The sequence below is a fragment of the Penicillium coprophilum genome, assembly GCF_028826855.1.
Source record: "Penicillium coprophilum strain IBT 35676 chromosome Unknown utg000007l_segment0_segment0, whole genome shotgun sequence".
Classification (NCBI taxonomy): domain Eukaryota; kingdom Fungi; phylum Ascomycota; class Eurotiomycetes; order Eurotiales; family Aspergillaceae; genus Penicillium; species Penicillium coprophilum.
The window spans coordinates 731,622-747,105 of NW_026622726.1; the positions used below are offsets into that span (position 1 = coordinate 731,622).

The 15,484-nt window shown below is 49.5% G+C and overlaps 6 protein-coding genes across 6 annotated transcripts; 3 read left to right on the plus strand and 3 right to left on the minus strand.

Moving 5' to 3' along the window:
* Positions 1-143: 143 nt before the first annotated feature.
* On the plus strand, positions 144-1,837 carry N7500_010874 (uncharacterized protein; the record flags this gene model as incomplete). Its single annotated transcript, XM_056682012.1, has 7 exons — positions 144-194; positions 244-435; positions 488-842; positions 896-1,052; positions 1,104-1,259; positions 1,315-1,454; positions 1,503-1,837. 7 exons carry the CDS (start codon positions 144-146, stop codon positions 1,835-1,837), a joined length of 1,386 nt encoding a protein of 461 aa, XP_056527421.1.
* A 480-nt stretch (positions 1,838-2,317) lies between these two features.
* On the plus strand, positions 2,318-3,426 carry N7500_010875 (fumarylacetoacetate hydrolase family protein; the record flags this gene model as incomplete). Its single annotated transcript, XM_056682013.1, has 4 exons — positions 2,318-2,594; positions 2,670-2,806; positions 2,880-3,249; positions 3,320-3,426. 4 exons carry the CDS (start codon positions 2,318-2,320, stop codon positions 3,424-3,426), a joined length of 891 nt encoding a protein of 296 aa, XP_056527422.1.
* Positions 3,427-4,407: 981 nt separating this feature from the next.
* On the minus strand, positions 4,408-5,268 carry N7500_010876 (RlpA-like double-psi beta-barrel domain-containing protein; the record flags this gene model as incomplete). The annotated part of the gene is made up of 1 exon (XM_056682014.1): positions 4,408-5,268. The coding sequence occupies one exon, from the start codon at positions 5,266-5,268 to the stop codon at positions 4,408-4,410; it is 861 nt and encodes a 286-aa protein (XP_056527423.1).
* A 2,812-nt stretch (positions 5,269-8,080) lies between these two features.
* On the plus strand, positions 8,081-9,376 carry N7500_010877 (glycosyltransferase family 25 protein; the record flags this gene model as incomplete). Its single annotated transcript, XM_056682015.1, has 4 exons — positions 8,081-8,257; positions 8,313-8,456; positions 8,502-8,569; positions 8,623-9,376. The coding sequence occupies 4 exons, from the start codon at positions 8,081-8,083 to the stop codon at positions 9,374-9,376; spliced, it is 1,143 nt and encodes a 380-aa protein (XP_056527424.1).
* Positions 9,377-10,040: 664 nt separating this feature from the next.
* N7500_010878 (ribonucleotide-diphosphate reductase subunit RNR1) lies at positions 10,041-12,821 on the minus strand (the record flags this gene model as incomplete). Its single annotated transcript, XM_056682016.1, has 4 exons — positions 10,041-11,987; positions 12,016-12,453; positions 12,510-12,667; positions 12,803-12,821. The coding sequence occupies 4 exons, from the start codon at positions 12,819-12,821 to the stop codon at positions 10,041-10,043; spliced, it is 2,562 nt and encodes an 853-aa protein (XP_056527425.1).
* A 1,072-nt stretch (positions 12,822-13,893) lies between these two features.
* N7500_010879 (putative GPI anchored cell wall protein) lies at positions 13,894-14,568 on the minus strand (the record flags this gene model as incomplete). Its single annotated transcript, XM_056682017.1, has 3 exons — positions 13,894-14,198; positions 14,267-14,412; positions 14,465-14,568. 3 exons carry the CDS (start codon positions 14,566-14,568, stop codon positions 13,894-13,896), a joined length of 555 nt encoding a protein of 184 aa, XP_056527426.1.
* Between the last annotated feature and the right edge of the window lie 916 nt (positions 14,569-15,484).

Consider the following 15,484-nt stretch of genomic DNA (forward strand, 5'->3'; position numbering starts at 1 on the left):
CTCTTGGTAAGGTCCGGGGCAAGATCGGATAGTCTTCCCCGGTGCGTTCCAAGCTGAGGGGCCATAAAGGCGGTGATCCGACGATATGCGGTGATGAGTTCCAACTCTTTCTCTGTGAGACAAAGCAAGTGACCGTAAGCAAGATGGTGTCCAATGGTCTAGCCAATGGCCATGTCCCTCGGGTGTCCTTGAAGGTGAGTTCCTCATCCAGGAATCGAAATCCAAACATTAATGGATCAATAGACCCCAACATACCCTAGCAACTGCCTTGAATTTTTGAATAATTCATTGGCAGTTGAAAAGACAATCCCTGCACAGGTCCATCTAAGCATCATTGTCGTAGGCGCCGGACTCGGCGGACTAGCAACAGCCATCGCGCTTGCAAGTTCGGGCCACACCGTGACCGTCTACGAGCAAGCGCAGAAACTCGGAGAAGTACTAAAGCTCTCTTCCATTGATGTGAAGCAAAGCTGATCACCTACCTCAGGTTGGTGCCGGGATCCAAATTCCATCCAACTCAACTCGTCTCCTGAGCAGACTCGGCCTGGACCCATACCTGAAAGAGTATGTGACCGAGCCCGGGTCCATTTCTTTCCGACGCTGGCAATCAGGAGATGTCATCGGACTGACTCAACTGATCCCAAACTTCCGAAAAGAATTCGGGGCACCGTACTATGTGATCCATCGCGCAAATTTCCATTCCGCACTGTATAAACGCGCCTTAGATCTGGGTGTCACGGTCAAGGTTGCTTCGCGGGTTGTTGAGTATAATGTCGAGGGACCTAGTATCGTTCTTGGGAACGGTGAAACTGTCTCGGCTGATTTGGTCGTTGCTGCGGACGGTATATATCCCCACGTTCTGAACATACACATTACGGACTCTGATGTCTCGTAGGGGTCAAATCAATTGCTCGTGGAACACTCGATGGGAGTGGCAAGCCATCGTTCGAGAAGACCGGGTTCGCAGCCTACCGAGCTACTGTGGACGTGGAGCGCATCAAGGAAGACCCGGATCTTGCTTGGCTTCTGGAAAAGCCAGCTCTCAATATTTGGTTAGCACGAGCATGGTGAGATCTTTGCGACTAAACTGACCAATGCGCTAGGATTGGTGATCAGCGGCACGTAATGACATACACAATCGGAGCCGGCAAGTCCTTTAACATGGTTCTTTCTCATCCAGATGACAGTGATCCTTCAACCTGGGATCAGGTAAATACTCTCAGTGACATGAGACGCGAGTTTCAAGGATGGGATACCCGGTATGAGCGCCAGGAAGATTTTGCACTTTGTGTATCCTCATTAAGATATTTGCAGACTTGAGAAGATTATCGGACTCATCGAAAAAACCATCAAATGGCCGCTGATCAGTGGAGTCCCTTTACCTCGCTGGGTTAATGGCAAGGTGTTGATCCTAGGAGACGCAGCACATGCAATGCTACCTTATATGTCACAGGGTAAGTAAAACCCCATAATTCACATCAACAGTCACTTAAACCACACAGGCGCGGCAATGGCCGTCGAAGACGGCGCGGCACTCGCACGCTCTCTGTCCAGAATCGAGAATCCCGCAGACATCCCCAAAGCCCTGGATATTTTCGAAAAGGTTCGCATTGAGCGAGCTGGAATGATGCAGGAGGCAAGTCTGCTAAATGGAAAGCTATGGCATTTCGCCGATGGACCACTCCAGGAAGCTCGTGATGGAGCTATGAAGCCCGAGACTTTGGGGTTGCCTTTCAGTCACAGTCCTAACCAGTGGAGTGATCCAGCCACCCAGATGTGGTGTTATGGATATGATGCCGAGCAAGAGATTGATCGAGCCTGGGAGTCAGAATTGTAGAAGATGCTGTTTCCATAGAGAATATACAACTTTCCTTTTGGGTGACTACCAACGATAATTCTGATGTATACTGTGTTCTAATCTTCCAAGCTCTTTTCGCTCTCTCTGTAAAGCAGTGCTGGATCCGTCATGCTTTTCCTTTTCCTTTTCTTTATCAATATCAGTCTTGTCACTAAAGACTGCACCAAAGACGCCCGAGTTTAAGAAAATTCTAGTTCGTATATCCACCAATCCGACAGATCATACTAGTCACATACTAATTCCTCTACATCCTCTCATTTCTCATTCGATTAGCCACTCACACCCCTCGACCTGAACCATGACCCCATCCCGGAACTACACCCGACAACCCCGGTCTACCCGATCTATCCCCGGCACAACGACAGTAAAGAGCCATATAACCCCTCAACTCCTGGAAATAATGCCCTTCCATTAGCCAAATCTCACTAAACAAACAAGACCAATAAAACATCCGAGAACATGTCTCTTCCGTGGAAACGCCTAATCCGCTTCATCGCCACAGACGGCCGTACCCTGCGCGGCGAGCCAATTCTTCCCACGCCAACAACAGATCTGGGCTTTATAACCGAGTCAGACAAGCTGCAAGCACGTGTAATTTCCGGCGACGACCTCTACGACACCACGGGGAAAACACGCGTCACCGATGAGACCGTCTCCGTGAAGACCGTGCTAGGTCCGTTGGCGCAGGCAGATGTTCCTATTTTGCGCTGTGTTGGACTGAACTATGCGAAGCATAGTATGTTTTCCTATTTTCACTAGACAAAACACTCCCAAGGAGCAGTGGCTAATACAATACCCATTGTGTTTACAGTCAAAGAAGCCGGCCGCACCCCACCCCCATTCCCATTCATCTTCTTCAAGCCAAACACCACAGTCCATGACCACGGCGCACCAGTAGCAATCCCGCAGATTGCCCAGGACTCGCAGGCAGATTACGAAGGCGAGCTGGTACGACAAGCTCCCTATTCCAAGATCTATGAATGTCTGCCCTGGTATCCAGTGTGCTAACACATGCCAATAGTGCATGATTATCGGGCGCGATGCGAAGAACGTCTCTCCGGAGAATGCGCTTTCGTATGTAGCCGCCTACACAGTCGGGAACGACATCTCAGCGCGCAAGCTGCAGCGTAACCCGGAGCTTGCGGGACGAGTGCCGCAATGGGGATTCTCCAAGGGATTTGATACGTTTGCGCCGCTAGGACCATGTCTTGTTGCTGCGAGCGAAATTGCTGATCCTAGTAAGCTGCTGTTGAAGACGATTGTTGATGGGGAGGTTAGGCAAGAGGAGTATATTGCAGATCTTTTGTTTGATTGCGCATATCTGGTGTCGTACCTTTCGCAGGGTACGACGTTGCAGAAGGGCAGTGTTATCATGACAGGAACGCCAGGTGGTGAGTTTTGTTTCCTTTTAGTTTGTTTGTTTGGGATAGAATTGGTCGAGCTAACTCGATTCCTTGTTAGGTGTCGGCGCTGGTCTTTCACCCCCGAAGTACCTTGTCCCTGGAACACAGATGGATGTTTTTATTGATGGGATTGGAACGTTGAGGAATGGTGTGGTGTTCGATTGAGCAGGATTATGTATCTAATTGTTGATGATAGGATGGGGTTCAGGGCTAGACTATAGACGGGCAAGACATAGAGATCGCCAGAGCACCGCCGATCCAAATTTAAGACATCAACACAAATTAACTTCGCTGCATAGCCTGATTTGGCTGGAGATGAAGGCCCGCTATTCAGCAACCGAAGTGAGAAGTGAGGCGCAGCTGTCTCAGCATGGACCAATATAGTCACTAGCCTTGCGTTGCTGTAGTTCCTTTCCCTTTCTGGGTGGATGAGTCTCAAAGCGGAAAGGGGCAACACTACGGAGCATGTTGTACATAGTTGTGGTAACTGAATACTACTCAATACTACTACGTACATTGTACGGAGTACTAGGACAATTACTGGAGAAACTGTTGGAGAAAGACAAACACGTGTCAAAACGAAACGAAGTGCATTCAATGATTCGTCTTCTGCAGTATGTCAACCCCTTTTTTTGGTTTTCTTCGTTTGACGAGCATATCATCGTAACCATAATTGCCCTGTCGCATTTGCATGTTCGAGATCTCATCAAGAGAGTCAAACCGTTCATGACTTGCCAGCATGCGCGTAGGGATCATAAGCATATGTCTTGTGGCCAAATGGGTCCATCATAGGGTGGTATTGCACAAGAAGACTCCGAAGAGAAGAAGATTCTATGAACATGAAGAAAATGGGTAAAATGTGGATGCGGTCCGCTAGGGACACGCGAAATGGTAAAAAGATCCAGGGTCAAAGGAGTGGACGAAATGTAAGAAAAAGGGCCCGGTCTCTCCGAATGATGAATGATTGTGTTTTCGAAGAGAGGGGAAAGAAGGGGGGAAAAGACCACTGTAAAGTGAATGGAAGAAGGAAAAAAAAAGAGGGAAGAGTCGTCAAGACCATATCCGCCCATGCAATCTACCAGAGATGTGTCCATTGTTCATGTTCATGCTCGTGACCATGAATACCAACATGCGGTCGAGCAACGCTTAGTGGATATACCACTTGGCACCATCAGCACGGCCCTTGTCCATGGACGCGAGCTGGCCGAAGAGGTGACGGGACAGATCGACGGAGCCGTTGTCACAGCCCATGCACTTGTCAACCACAATACCGGTAGCGGTTTGGCCATTGTATGTAATGGTGACGGTCTTGCCGCAATCACTGTCGGTCATGATACCGTGGGGCAGCGCGAGAACGTTCTCAACGGTACCATCGTTGGTAGTGCCGCAGGAGCTGGGGTTGGTGCTGGTAGTGGCGGTGTCGTAGAATGTGATCTCACCGCTGCAAGGGGAACTCTCTGAGCAGGCGCCAGTGTGGCCACTGCTTCCCGTAGTTTCGGTGTTGGTTTCCTTTTTGGTGGTACGGCTGGTAGCAGGAGCAGTAGAGTCGGCCTCAACGACGGGAGCGGGAGCAGAAGAAGCTTCCACGGTGGGAGCGGGAGCGGCAGTGGAGGAGGTAGTGGTGGGCACAACCTTCTCCTGCTCCTTGACAACGGCCTCGGCAGTAGGAGCAGCAGCAGCAGTGGTAGTGGTAGAAGAAGTAGTGGTAGAAGAAGTGGTAGTAGAAGAAGTGGTGGTAGAAGAAGTGGTAGCAGAAGAAGTGGTAGTGGGTGCGGCCTTCTCCTGCTGGACAGCAGCGGCAGTGGTAGTGACAGCGTTAGCGACGACGGGGACGACAGTAGCGGTGTGAGTGGCCTGAGGGTAGACGGTGACGGTGACATCGACAGTAGTCCAGACGATATCGGTGACGGTCTCCCAAACGACGGCGCGTTTGGCGACGGGAGCCGAGTAGCCGGTCAAGGCGAAGAAAGCGCCGACAAGGGCGAGAGTCTTGGTGATAGGAGCCATTGTGAGTGTAAATTTCAAAGAGGGTGTGTGTGACGTTGGTTAAAGGATTGATCAACTGCACAGCAGGAATGGGCACTCGAAAGGAACGTGAGTGTTCAAAAAGGAAGGAATGGACGGAGGGAGATGAAAGAGAAGGGAAAGTCTCGACTTTATAAAAATACCAATAGGCACAAAAGAAGGAAAAATGGCCCACTTTGCAAGGTTAGGTACCCACTCCCCTACCAAACCCATGGTCCAAATGAAGCCACGATCCGTACCGGACCATGGACAGCTCATTCATTTTCGTATCTAGGTATCTTACGGGTCATCTTACGGAGTCTTTTGGAATGTTATCCTCGAGCACAGAGGACGGTTGGTAATATCACACCTTGGTACCTGAGCCGGACAGCCCGGTCGATCCTTATTGGAACAGGAAAAGACCAGGGGTTTGTGCGCCACCACAAACCATTTTGCTCCTGGCCCTAATCTCCTCTGGGCATAGACCGGCTTCAGCCGATCCAACGACCTCGGGAGCCTATGGGGACACGACCCACATGTTTTGCCTCTGGTACCTGACCAGTCGACCTATCAGCGAAAGTCCCGTTAATTTCCTATTTTCTTTTCTTCCTGGGGGGATACCATATCCGCTCTTTGTATGTGGATTTTTTTCATGTCTCAATGCATGAAGATCTCTTTGCATCTTTCTTTAGTCGCCTTGCAAATGACGTTCTGGTGCGCAATGCACCCCAGGGAAGGACTGGTCAGAATACTGTCTTTGCAAAGTCTGACATGTGCGTATTGTAACGCGTCCATGCCATTGGACAATGCCACAGTAAGACAAAGACGACCTTTAAGCCAATCCAGCTGGGATCGGGGCCTCTACAGAGTAGGGTTGTTTTACTTGTATTTATTGTACCCCATACAGGTAATTTAATCCTCTCCACTGCGGTCTGGACTGGGTCTAGGTTTTCGAGCCGTTTTGATTTTTTTTTAGTGGGATGATAGTGCCGATCTCTGAGATCTCTATGTCACTATACCATAGACACCATATACAAGATCAGGGCCTGTATATGTATAGATAGAGTGTATTGATCAGTTTCAGAATCTAAACTCTTCACTTGGTCTCATCTGTCTCTGTCGCAACCCCTCTTCCAAGCCCCAAGATACAAAATGCAGGGCACAGGGCACGCACCGGATCCTTGAAATCTCTAACAGGACCTACATAACTGATACCGGGAGCCCGATCAGGGTGCTGACTACGTTCCCAGCGATCAAAATACACCTAGAGCTCTGACTACCAGTATCGGTGTATTTCAGACCTAACCGTCTTCTTCCCGAGAAGGGAGACCCTGTGGCACCAATAAACCAAATTACATGGTACAAAGTCGGGAATCAGGCATCTCATACTCCTGCATTTTTCTTCGTCCACTCCCATCTACTCCACTTGACCGAAGATCTCCCCGGAACAGGGTTGGATGACCATGATTCGACGGCATACACATATACATTGCAGTGAAGAAAATGATGGGGTTAGAACTAGGGTTGCACTTCGAATTGTACGCAGTATTATGCAAGTATCAACTATTATGTGACATTGCTAAGTAGAGCGATTATTGCCATTGTCTTAGAATACGAAAGGCCTGGATCTAGGCAAAGATGGCATGTCAATCTATGGATTCTTCGTTGGATCTTAATATGGAAGATTCTAGATCCCAGATCCCAGATCCCGGCCCGGACTGAAGGAATGCAATCTGCGGAATGTGAGATCAAAGAAAACTCTTGGAAGCACAAAGAGGAGATTATTTGTTCCTAAAATCACATTTTTCCTTATGTGAATGGCAAACACAATCAATGCCCTAACAATAAAAAATAAACCAAACGGAAGATAGCTGTTTGTGGGTGGCGAAAATAAAACAGGGAGGGAAAAAAAAAGACTGAACTATGAAGCATGCAGCTTGCCCGGGATCCCATCGAATCAAACGTAGTTGTTGACTTGTCTAGGGGAAGCTTGAATATATCGCGACCGATAATATGGATGAAACAGGTTTTCATCTCGAGGATACGAAGCTTAGACTTGCAACTTCCTATTTTGGGCGTTTAGCACAGCCCCCGATCTGGCGAAGTCGTCAACGTTTTTGAGTACATCACCAAATGGCGATATACCATGAAAAGCAACATTCCAAATCCTGAGTTCGCCAAGAAGTCTTCAAATCTCTTGTAAAATCCAACATGCCTTGCGAATGCAGGCCTGCTCCTGTTTAATCCTCTCTGGGTGATTCAACCTGTGCTCGTGCAGGAAGAGAGACAGGCTCCGAATACCAATGGGAAAGATCAGTAGCAAGAGCAGCAGCCTTCATCAGATGTGACAAATTCTTCTCCGAGAATGACTGTCATACAAAGAAAACTTTAGAAGATTAAGCTAACCCAGGAGGAAATCCGTGCAAAAATACATCCCACATACATCGCGAGATCTACCAGACCACCGGGGACCACCATGACCAGACTGCGAATCCCAAACACCTGAAAGGGAAAATCGTTTGACTACCAACAGGGACTTCGTTCCTGCGAGGACAACACCTCAAGGATCATTTCACGCTAGTGTGTGTCATATGTATCAGAAAAATCCAGTGTCCTCCGGCCGTGCCGACAATGACTGAGGCCCGGCTAACGCTGCCCAAGTCATAGCGTCTTACATGAACCGAGGCCGACTCGGGTGCACGGTGGAGACCTAAAATGTATCGACCAACCATGCCTATGTCAGATGCGAAGTGACCTCCTGCACGTCTAGGATGGTCAACGTGTTCTATTGTCTCTATCCCGATGACAACAAAGGATGGCGTTTTCTGCGTCACGGCTACGCTTTGTGCAATTCCTGCTGGTCGTGTTCGTGGTTGTCTTTATCCTCGTCCAGCTACGACCAAGCACTCACAGGGCAACCGCCCCCACCCAGGAGGTATGGAGCGACCATGATTGGGATACCTCCGACGACATCGGAAACGAAACCCTTGGGGTAATGATTCTAGCTCGAGCTTCCCCTAGAGATACTTTAGCTTATGTCTATTTAGGTTCAAAAAGTATTCGCCATTAACCTCGTCAGCCGGCCTGACAAGCGGGACAATATCGTTCTGGGATCATCAGTCAGTAATTTCCACGTCGAATGGATCGACGGTGTGACTCCGGATGAAATAAACGGTAAATCCTATCCATATGTATGTTTTCCGGCGTTACATACCCACAGTGACTGATCTTTCCAGAACTGGAATCATGACCGTAAACAAACCGAGTACGCTGCCCGACGGGCGCATGTCAATGGACTCCAGCGGTTTGTGGATTGAAACTTCCATATTTGATCCTTGAACACTAATTATCTCCTAGAATTGTCCAGGAGAGACTAGCAAGCGCTATGATTATGGAAGACGACACCGACTGGGATGTATCAATAAAAGTCCAGCTTCAGAGTTTCGCTCACGCAGTCCGAGCCCTCCAGCTTAAGGATACCCAGAAAGTCCCAACCCAGTCACCATATGGCGACGACTGGGACATTTTATGGATAGGCCACTGTGGCGTGTCATGTAAAACTGATTTGCCATTTTACCTTACCCCAAACGACCCGACTATCCCAATGCCCCATCACTTTCGCCCGCTGTGGCGTGATTCTCCGATATTCAAGGGACACGAGAGACCCGATCACAGTCGACTTGTGTGTACAGCAAGTGACGCAATCTGCTCAATGTTCTATGCCGTGAGCTACCGTGGTGCGCAACGAATTCTCGCAGCCCTATCGGTCAACCCTTCTGGTCTGGCGGAGGAGATTGATATCGGTGCCCAGTTTGACGTCTCGCTGGGGCGAATGTGCGGCAAAGGTTATTTGCGGTGCTTTGCGCCATTCCCATCAATCACCGGCGCTTTCCGCCAGGCAGGACCAAAGGCAAAAACATCCGATATCAATGATGAGACTGGTGAGCAAGGAGGTTTTTCCAGCTCGGGGGTGATGTATAGCACAATGCTCAATATCAACCGTATCCTGAAGGGGGAACGGACTGTTCATGCGACGTGGGACGATGTGGATGTGTTGGATGTCATTCCTGGAGATATCACAATGGAGCAGGGAGCTCTCTACGGTAATTAAAGGTAAGTACCTCCGCTCCAACAGAAATCATACAACCACTGCCGTGGTGGGGATTTGACCTAGCACCTTGGCAGCAAATTGTACTGTCAACGACTGTGTGTCATCATCGCATGCATCTCTCCTGTAATTTATGTTTGTGAGTGGCAAGAAGAAAAGAACGAAGAGATTTATGGAGCGCGGCTTCTCGAGGACCCCCTTAAACTAATGCAGAAGTATCTAATGACGGAGGTGTTGAAAGCCGTTGAAAGCCGTTTGATCTTTGATTGATCAGTTTTACTGTCCCGGTAGATAAAAAAAAATGGCCGTTAGTGTTTCCCTTTTGAAGGCCTGGCTGGTGCCAGAGGCGGGTTGCACGTTTAGGGATGAGTATCGTAAGGCAAAGTGTATGATACAGCTTGAAATATTCAAGGATGAGTCTAGTCCTGTACAGCAACTGTATCTGCACTTGGCCTAATAAACACTACAAGGGAGGAATTAATGACACGTTATTTGAAGTAATAATAAGAAAATCCAGGAAATATCATGAGCCCACGCCGAAACACAAAGGAAAAAAAAGGTCCATCAAAATCATAATATGGGTACACGTGAGAAGCCACAACAGAAGGCATGACCATGCACAAAACTCAAAGGGAAAACATCCAAAAATTATCGAAGACAGAGAAGCTTAACCCTGGCACATGATGCAAGCATCCTTGTTCTCGATGCTGCACTGCAGGACCGCATCAGAGAAGATGTCGCCTTCCGCGGCCCTACTCTCGGCATCTTGAGGCTCAGCGTCAGCGTCAACGTCATTGGCCTTGGGCTCGACAGCAGGAGCAGCAACAGGCGCGGCGACGGAGCGCGGTGTCTCCTCAACAGGGGCCATGACCTTGGGGGTAACGGCCTCGGCGCTGTGAGTACGAGGAATAGCCGAGTAAGCGGAGGCACCGGTGGCACCGGTACGCTTCTTGGAGCGAGCGATGTTGGTATCCTCAACCAGGAGCTGCTCCTGATCGACAGTGAACTGGATGGGGGCGGAGGCGGCCATGGTACGCAGGTAGTACATGCCGGTCTTCAGACCCATCTTCCAGCCGGCGAAGTGCATGCTGGTGAGCTTGCCCATGGTGGGCTCCTTCAAGTGAATGTTGAGGGATTGCGACTGATCGATGAAGGCACCGCGGTCGGCGGCCATCTGCAGAATGTTGCGCTGGGAGATTTCCCAGACGGTCTTGTACAGGGCCTTGATATCGGCGGGGATGTTGGGGATGTTCTGGACGGAGCCACCCTCAGCGATGATGCGGTTCTTCATGTTATCGGACCACAGGCCGAGGTCGACCAGATCCTTCAGGAGCCAAGGGTTGACGACCTGGAACTCTCCAGCCAGGACACGGCGGGAGTAGATGTTCGAGGTGTAGGGCTCGAAGCACTCGTTGAAACCCAGGATTTGACTGGTACTAGCAGTAGGCATGGGAGCCACCAACAGACTGTTGCGGACACCATGCTCGGCAATCTTGGCCTTCAAGGGAGCCCAGTCCCAGAGATCGGTGGGGGTGCGGTCCCACATGTCGTACTGCAGGATGCCCTGCGAGATAGGAGAGCCAGGGTAGGTCTCATAGGTACCGAGCTTCTTGGCAATCTCGGTGGAAGCAGTCAAGGCACCGTGGTAGATGGTCTCGAAGATCTGGATGTTGAGCTGTCTAGCCTCGGGGGAATCGAAGGGCAGACGCAGAGCCAGGAAAGCATCAGCTAGGCCGTTGACACCGAGAGCGATGGGGCGGTGACGGAAGTTGCTCTTCTTCGCCTCAGGAACGGGGTAGTAGTTGATGTCAATGATCTTGTTCAGGTTGTGAACGAGAACCTGCACGACCTCGTGGAGCTTGCCAAAGTCGAACTCTCCTCGGGCAGAGTCGACAAAGGTGGGAAGTGCGAGGGAAGCCAGGTTGCAGACAGCCACCTCATCAGGGGCACTGTATTCAACAATCTCGGTGCACAGGTTAGAGCTGCGAATAGTACCCAGGTTCTTCTGGTTGCTCTTCTTGTTGCAAGCATCTTTGTAGAGCATGAACGGGTTACCAGTCTCGGTCTGGGCCTCAAGAATGGCGTACCAAAGCTTCTGGGCCTTGATAGTCTTACGGCCACGGCCCTCCTGCTCGTACTTCGCGTAGAGGGCCTCGAACTCATCACCGTAGACATCAGCCAGGCCAGGGGCCTCGTTGGGGCAGAAGAGGGTCCAGTCACCGTTGGCCTCAACGCGCTTCATGAAAAGATCGGGGGTCCACAAAGCGTAGAAAAGGTCACGGGCGCGAACCTCCTCCTTACCATGGTTCTTGCGCAAATCAAGGAACTCGAAGACATCAGCGTGCCACGGCTCCAGGTAGATGGCAAAGGCACCAGGACGCTTATTACCACCCTGGTCCACATAGCGGGCGGTGTTATTAAACACACGCAGCATAGGAACAATACCGTTGGAGGAGCCGTTAGTTCCACCGATGTAAGAACCAGTAGCGCGAATGCGGTGGACGTTAAGACCGATACCACCAGCGGTCTTGGAAATCATGGCACAGGTCTTGAGAGTATCGTAGATACCTTCGATGCTGTCCGCGCTCATGTCAACCAGGAAGCAAGATGCAAGCTGAGGTTGGGGAGTAGCGGCATTGAACAGGGTGTGGGGAGGCATGAGTGAAGAACTTTTGGGACATCAAATGGTATGTCTCAATGGCTTTTTCGATGTCCTCACCGTGGATTCCGACAGCAACACGCATCAGCAAGTGCTGGGGACGCTCAGCAACATTACCGTTAATCCGAAGAAGGTATGAACGCTCGAGGGTCTTGAATCCGAAGAAGTTGTAGTTGAAGTCACGGTCGTACACAATGGCCGAGTTGAGCTCCTCGGCATGCTTCATAACAATCTCGTAGTGCTCCTGTGAGATCATAGGAGCAGGCTTATTGTTCTTGGGGTTCACATAGTGGTAGAGATCAGAGATGACCATGGAGAATTGTTTCTTGGTTTGCTTGTGGAGGTTCGAAACGGCGATGCGTGCAGCCAGAATGGCATAGTCGGGGTGTGTGACGGTCATGTATGCAGCTGTCTCCGCAGCCTGAGATTGGAATGTTAACTCAATGTCACAAATCGTGGGTATAGAAGCGAACATACCAAGTTATCTAGCTCAATGGTACCAACACCCTGGTAGACACCAGAGATGACCTTTTGAGTGATGGCTGCGGCATCAACGTGCTCAGGGTCGAGGCCATAACAGAGCCTCGATACACGTGCGGTGATCTTGTCGAACTGCACGCGTTCCTTGCGTCCATCTGCAGTTGAGATTCACATTAGCCCTCGATCCGAGAATTGTGGCAAACCCAGGTGGCTGTGGCAAGATAAAGGAGCAGAAGCTATATCTCGCCACCGATACCTTTGTATACCAGATGATCATGCAATGGACTTACCTCTCTTGTAGACGAACATTTCGAATAGTGATGGTTTTGATAGGGGCTCGAAAAAGATAGAAAGAAGTAAACAGGGGTATCAGGATCACAGGAGAATTGAGATATTAGAGTATAGAGAAAGGGGGACAAGATGAATGTATGAAGCCCGTAGAGGGGTGTGAGAAGAAGAAGAGATCAGAGGGGCAGAGGAATCTTTGGTTGCCGAGTGGACGCGTTGTCTCGCGTGCCCGCGTTTTTTCAGCTTACCAACAGGGAGGCTCCACCTTCCTTTCTGAACTACCATCTTGCCGGGCAGAAAACACCACTCTATACCGTTTGCAGTTAGCGTATTCATACTACTGACGTTAGCGTGGGTGTACTAGTTGAAATACAGAAGGCGGTATGGATACACAATGGGCGGTGAGAATGGCCTTGCAGCAAAACTGCAGGTTGTAAATGGTCACGTGAACACGCGAAAGGTCGCGCATGGATGCCATGCTATCGGAAGCATTGTCGCCGAGTGGCCTGAAGCATTCCGGGCCCAGAAGATCTTCCAATGTCATTGCTAGGTTGAGGTGCTTTTTAGTAGCTTGAAGTTCACCCACCATTTCTTAGTCAATATCATATGCAACACCGCGAGGCTCGATCTCAATGCTGGGCCCTTACTGCATTACGCATCAATGTGATGGATCTACTGTACATTGTTTTCGATCACGGGGCCAAGAGAGGATGATCTTAGCAGTACCTTGTGTAGATTGTTCTTTCTCTTTTACAAGGGGGACGTAATAGCATAATTTGGATCCTTGATTGGGTTCATTTGGATCTGTCTACATTGACAGACTGATTCACAATTAAGGGAAGCCTAGAAGTTTTCAAGAGACACTGTGGGAAGATAAAGAGCATAGAAATCAATGTGATTTTGGCAAATAAGAAGATAAAAGCTCAAGGGATTGAAATATTGGCATCAGACGAGCAACGACATATTAAAGAATTCGAACCAGATCCCTGAACATTGATGATGCAATCCAGATCGAAGGCAGCAAAGTCAAGGCTAGTGATCCATTTTGCATCGATATTCGCTTTGGGGGGTGTTCGCAGGTAATGCTAGGTTCTTACAGCAAAGCAGCCGCGCCGAGGAAGATGGCAGCAACAAAGGTGGTCGCGGAGAACTGACGATCGGACGAAGCAGCGTTGAAGGTCGAACTAGGGGATGCGGCGCTACCGGAGCCGGTACCAGTACCAGCACTGGCACTGGCTCCCGTGCCGGTAGCGGCAGAGCTGGAACCAGTGCCAGTGCCAGTGGCGGCGGAGGAACCAGTCTTGGTGGCGGAAACAGCAGTGCCAGAGGAGGCAGCGGTGACGAAGCCAGTGGCAGTAGAGCTCTCAGAAGTACCAGTAGAGGTAGTGGAAACAGACACTAAAGAGGATATGATAAGTAACTGAGTCAATCATGCAATGCGCTCTCGGGGATGTGTTAATCCTTACCAACTTTGTGGCCGAGCTGGGCGCAGTTGCTGGTGAAGAACTTCAGGGAGGCCTCGCTGTCGGCACAGTTCTTGGAGATATCGGCCTGGATCTTGCTGGCATTCGAGCCGCAGATAGTCTTCGAGTCGGCCGGGTTGGGTTGGTTGCTAGATGTCATCAGCTCATGATTCCACGTTCTTTCCATTCCTTCAAACCTACCCGATAATCTTAAGAACACAGGCGGGGGTCTGCACGGTAGTGGCAGTCACGACGTTAGCCAGAGCCACAACGGCAACGGCGAAGATGGACTTGTTGAAGAGCATGATGAAAAAGATTGACTGAGAAATTGGATAAAGGATTGGATTCAAGATCGCACAGCGAGTCTAGAGTAAAAGAGTGTGTGGGCTAAAGAGCGTAGGGTGAAAGACAAAGAGTGACGGAGTTGGAAAGGATGATAAGGTCTCGACCAGAAGAAACGGAAACGGGGGAAAGAACTCGGGGCAACCGCAGTTTCGTCCAATCTGGAAACAACGGGGGGTCAGGGTCTGTTAGATTACATTAAGGTCCTGACAGAGAGGTACTCCACTAGTGTGTATGCAGTATTGACTATACTTTACAGTACATGTTATCCTAGTACAGGTATCTTATTCCCCATGGCTCGCACATCGGTTCCGAAAGTGGATTAGCTCCAGGGACCTATCCCCCAGACATTGTATGTTTCTTATGAGAGTGAATAAAATGACCATTGTGTTACTGGAGTTATATTGGAAAAATATTCATCTTAGGGGTATTCTGTAACATCCTAGGTAAGACAGTTTTCCTTTTTTCCCCCATTAATTTTAGGTGTCTTAGTGGCTAATCCAGAAAGGGATTAGAGGATTCGACCTCTATTAATAGCTTCAGTTACTCCGTACTTCTAGATAAACAGCAAATTAAAGGTAAAAAAACAATAAGATGTACGCATACAGCACAACAATCTTATTGTGTTGGTGTCTACTAATCACCCTTACCCAAAGGTCATGAGTACTATGGGCATCCATAGCCAGATCTATCCGTATTGTGCTGCAGCACCACAACAACGAACGTGTCTTATCAAAACGCCGTACGTAGCTGCGACAAAGTTGCGGCTCACATCTTAATACTTGGAGTTCGGCGGATATCCAAATGAGGATAAAGCGCAGAAAAGCATAGTTGTAAAAGACAGGGGAAATAGCGCAACGATATATCTCCAGCTCTACC